Raw genomic sequence first — 4,511 nt, 5'->3', positions numbered from 1 at the left:
ACATTCAGTCCTCTCTGCTTTGGCTGTTATTACACAACAATGTATTTTAAAGGTTTTTAAGAAAAAAGTACATATTGTTATTGAATACATTTTAAAATTTATCAAAAAATGCTTTGGATAAAAATATTTGAAGTTTATTTCTTTTTTATTTTATCATGATAAAAAATAGAACCATAAGCAGGTCAGATGATCTTGCTGTGTTTCTTGTGTGAATCTCTTACAGACAGTTGCTTCACGGTGTGTTTCCCTTCAGGAAAAAAAGTTTGGCAATTTTCTCTCTGAGAATCATCTTTCACTTTCATCACCTATTTTCCAGTTATTATTTTGCCACATTTTTGACATAGTTCCCATCACATTCTGCATAAATAAAACCTATTTTCTTTCARGTGTTTAGATATTTACAGTGGCGGCGGCGAGCAGGATACGCTGCTGCGTGTTTGATTGGCAGCCGCTGCAGCTTTGCCTTTTTCTCTTSTCTCCTCGTTCTGCATAGAAGGCAGAGAGAGAAATAAGGAGGCATTTTCTAATGAATTGCATCCAATAAAAAACGTCTGTCGATTGTTTCCCTTTCTTTTTTTTTTCTACGTTTTTTGTCTTGTCATAATTTGATCAGTGGAATGTTTCCTTATTGTCTCCTTGATGTTTGGTGTCAWACAATAAACAAAACTAAATACACGTTAGTTTATTAATGTCTGACAACTGACTTCCTGCATATTTTTTTCCCAAAGTTTGAGTAACCTTGAATCAAAAAAAGATTAATTTCCATATATAAAGTTAAAAGCTACATTTCCATGTTTTTCCAGACATCTTCACGTTAAGCAAAGTATCCCCAGAGGAAGACGTTGACAGCTAGCAGTAGCAGGGCATTGGCGTTGCAGAACATTCTCCACAAAGGCTTCTCCTGCAGGAAGTTCACTTCACATGTTTCACTCACTGGACCTGCAGGTTGAGAGGTCTGAGTACTCAGACCACAAACACACAGCAGCACTCTTTTCCATGTAGGTTGAGGCCCCGGGTCAGAACCGGAGTCCACTGGTTCCGGAGGCACCTCTGAGACTGTGAGGTCAGTACGTGGCTCAAGGCTGTGTCTGGACCACCAGGTCAATCTGTACAGCTACAGACAAAAATACACACAAACTGTAACATTAAATTATTTATAATTGTTTCAAAACTTAATAAACATATAATCATCATATACTGTGTTTGAGGTGGTTATTGTTAGTATTTCTGATCCTACTTTTTATTTTTCCATTATTGCAATTTAGCTTTTTCCGCAGACTTTGAGCTATTTTATCCATTCAAATATTAAAACATTCATCTCATGCAGTTGATGGGTGACTTTTGTTTTTGGTAATCTCTTTTAACTTTTCAAATTCAAAAACTTTATTTTAAAATATTTTCCTCACAGAAATGCTTTAAGATGTCATCAGTTCATTCAAAAACTTGTTTTTAATCTGCGTCACCAAACTTGCTTCTCATGCTACTTTTGGATTTTAGCTAGTCCTTTTCTACTTTGAGATTTTTAGCCACTATTCTTCTTCTTTTGCTGTTAYCTTGCCTTGTGTTTCTTTCAACTTCAAACTAGCGCTTTAATACATTTAGCTTTATCCAGTCTATTGTTAGTTTTCTTTTAATTAAATCTTTGCTCCTTTTATTTATCTTTGCAACCTATCTTTTTTGTGATATTTTGCTTCTTTTATCTTCAGCATTCACACTGCATTTTCACAGCACATTTAATTTATCCTTTCTATTCATAACTTTCAGAGTTAAATTATTCTCCATACATTTGGGTACAGAAAGAAAACAAAAATACAGGTTTTTTTTTACACCTGAGTAGATATAAGTTTATGATTGGTAATACATAATATTATCATCATAGCTCCTCTGTGAAAAGATGTGGCGCACGAAGAAATGAGTAGGGTGTCYTGCATTAACTACTTTCAGCATTTTTTATTGAGCTTTTACCTCCTTGTGTGCTTTCTTTAACTTGTGTAGTTTGTGTTGTTTATTGTATCTTCAATTGTTTTTACCACAGTCTGTGAATGGAAGCTGCTAGTAAGTACTGAATGTCTTTTAGGATAAAAAAAGACATTTACTTAACTTATTATTTAAAAAAAACACATTTATTCATAAAAGTAAAAAAGCATGGGTTTGACTGTGTTAGCTGGATCAGTAATGGTAAATGTTAAAAACACAAGCGATAAGATGTCTTTGTAACGGACAAGGAAATTGAAAACCATCTCAAATGTTGCAAAACATTCTGGAYTCTCCTTCATGAGTGCTGTTTGTAAACTGGTCTCACAGTGAGAGAACACCCATATGACACACATACCATGATGGAAATGTTTTATAAACAACAAACATCTCAAAAAAAGAAAAGAAAAATGACTAAATGATGTGCTTCTTACATGTTCCTTTGGTATTGGAGCTGTGGCCAAGCTGACGGCGATGATTACGAGACAAGTGAAAGCCAACAGTATGAGAGCAAAGTATAAGTAGTGGACATCCGTCAAAACYGCTGGACGACTATCAGGCTGACCACAGGAAGGAGGGCTGTAGGCAAACTCTACAATCATCCGCGTCAGTCCTACCACCAGACCAATCATCAGACCCCAAAATGCACCCTAACACACACACATACAAACACAGCACAAAAACAATAAGAAAAAGAACTCCAGAAAATCCACTGAAATGGAAGAAAATTATTATTATTATTATTATTTTGTCTTTCTTTTTAAGTTTTGGAAGAATAAAGGTCTAAGGACTTGAAGGCATATAGAACACATTTGTGGCTCTGTGATGGACTGGAAACCTGTCCAAGGTGTACTCTGCCTCTTACACAATGACTACTGAACATGAACCTGTYACCCTTCATTGAAAAGTGGATGAAGACAGTGGAGGACTGGTTAGCTGGCAGGATGGATGGAAGGAACAGTGGGTGGATGCATGTTTGAACAGATGTATAAATGGTGGATGTATGAATAGATGGATYGATGGATGGTTTTGGTTTAATTGTGTTTAGTTCTTGTTCCATCCAGATGTCTGGGATCAGCATGGTTTTGATTTTTCTGGTTTTCTTGCTGAGTCAGGCAAGCAGGGGGAGACGGCCCAAATCGTGATTGGTGGAGGTCTTAATGTGGCTCGGTCAAAACGTCCCGAACCAACCTGTAAAAAGATATTGATTTTTAGCAATCTTTTTACAGGCTGGTTAGGGATGTTTTGACCGGGCCACATTGTTACACATCCCTTTACATGTATGACCTTCAAATTTCGTGCAGCTAGCACCTTCTTGAGTTATGACTAAAATTAATCTTTAAAAAAATCATGTTACTTCCTGCCGACTCGACCAAGTTYCTCCCCGCTGTCCAGCTTCTTCCAATCCCACTGTCAATCCGACCAATCACGTCTCTTGGGCCATCTCTGCCCACATCAAGACCTCCGCCAATCATAATTTGGGCCATCTCCGCACACAGGACAACATTTACTGCAGAGATCCCCTTCTCCAGTCAGGCGCCATCCTTCCCTCAGCTTGTTAATCAGTCCATCCTCTTTGCAATAACCTCTACTAATGCCTTCAAAAACCCACGAGTTCTCGGTTCTGAAGTCTTTGTTTCCTGCTCCTTCTGTACTTCTGCCTGATTTTTCCTGTGATCTTTTTGCTGACTTGTCTGTTTTTTTATTTCTTTATTAAAAAATTTTGTGTCACYTCTTGTTTAAACTAAGAAATCGTACTATTTTTAAGAAAAAATAAAGTCTTTCTGAAATATGGAAGTGCTTCCCTGAAAAACATGTTGTCTAGATGGAAGCAGGTGTTGTAACACCTGTAGCTACTTTTCTGTAACAGTGGAGCCGCTCCAGATGTGTGAGCTGTTCCTGCAGATGTGCTGATAAGAGTCTAGATGGTTCCTCTGCTCTTTAGTACAAAATTCATGATGCATGTGGTTTCTAAAAACAGTTTCAAATTTGGATCCATCCGACCACAGAACAGTTCTCCACTTTAGCTCAGTGTGTTTAAAGGGGCAATATCATGTAAGATCAACCTTTTTGAGCGGCTGTGGTGGAATGGTTAGGGGAGTCGTCCTGAAACCAGAAGGTCACCGGTTCGATCCCCCATCCAAACATTTTAGTCGTTGTGTCCTTGGGCAAGACACTTCACCTGCCTTGCCTACTGATGGTGGTCAGAGGGTCCAGTGGCACCGGTGCCTGGCAGCCTCACTTCTGTCAGCCTGCCCCAGGGCAGCTGTGGCTACAATGTAGCTTACCATCATCAGTGTGTGAATGGGTGTGTGATTGTCTGAAGTGTAAATAAAGTGCCTTGGGGTCCAAGTGGACTTGATGAGGCACTATATAAGTTCAAGCCATTTACCATTTACAGCGAGTAAAATAAGTATTGAACACGTCAACATTTTTCTCAGTAAATATATTACTAGAGGTGCTAATGACATGAAATTTTCACCAGATGTCYGTAACAACCCAAGTGATCCATACATACAAAGAAATCAAACCATAAA

At 38.1% G+C, this 4,511-nt stretch overlaps 1 protein-coding gene across 1 annotated transcript in view; it reads right to left on the bottom strand.

The window, feature by feature from the left end:
* The window catches only part of slc5a9 (solute carrier family 5 member 9), a gene marked incomplete in the record, with an annotated part of 52,101 nt that continues 47,590 nt past the window's right edge, over positions 1-4,511 (bottom strand). Inside the window, 2 exon segments of the mRNA XM_014019416.1 lie at positions 1-1,114; positions 2,409-2,624. Of these exon segments, the coding sequence (XP_013874870.1) occupies positions 815-1,114; positions 2,409-2,624 (516 nt within the window).

Source organism: Austrofundulus limnaeus, unplaced genomic scaffold (genome assembly GCF_001266775.1).
Source record: "Austrofundulus limnaeus strain Quisiro unplaced genomic scaffold, Austrofundulus_limnaeus-1.0 Scaffold220, whole genome shotgun sequence".
Taxonomy (NCBI): Eukaryota; Metazoa; Chordata; class Actinopteri; order Cyprinodontiformes; family Rivulidae; genus Austrofundulus; species Austrofundulus limnaeus.
The sequence above is the reverse complement of the archived record's forward strand: the minus strand, read 5'-3'. Positions and strand labels throughout refer to the sequence as shown.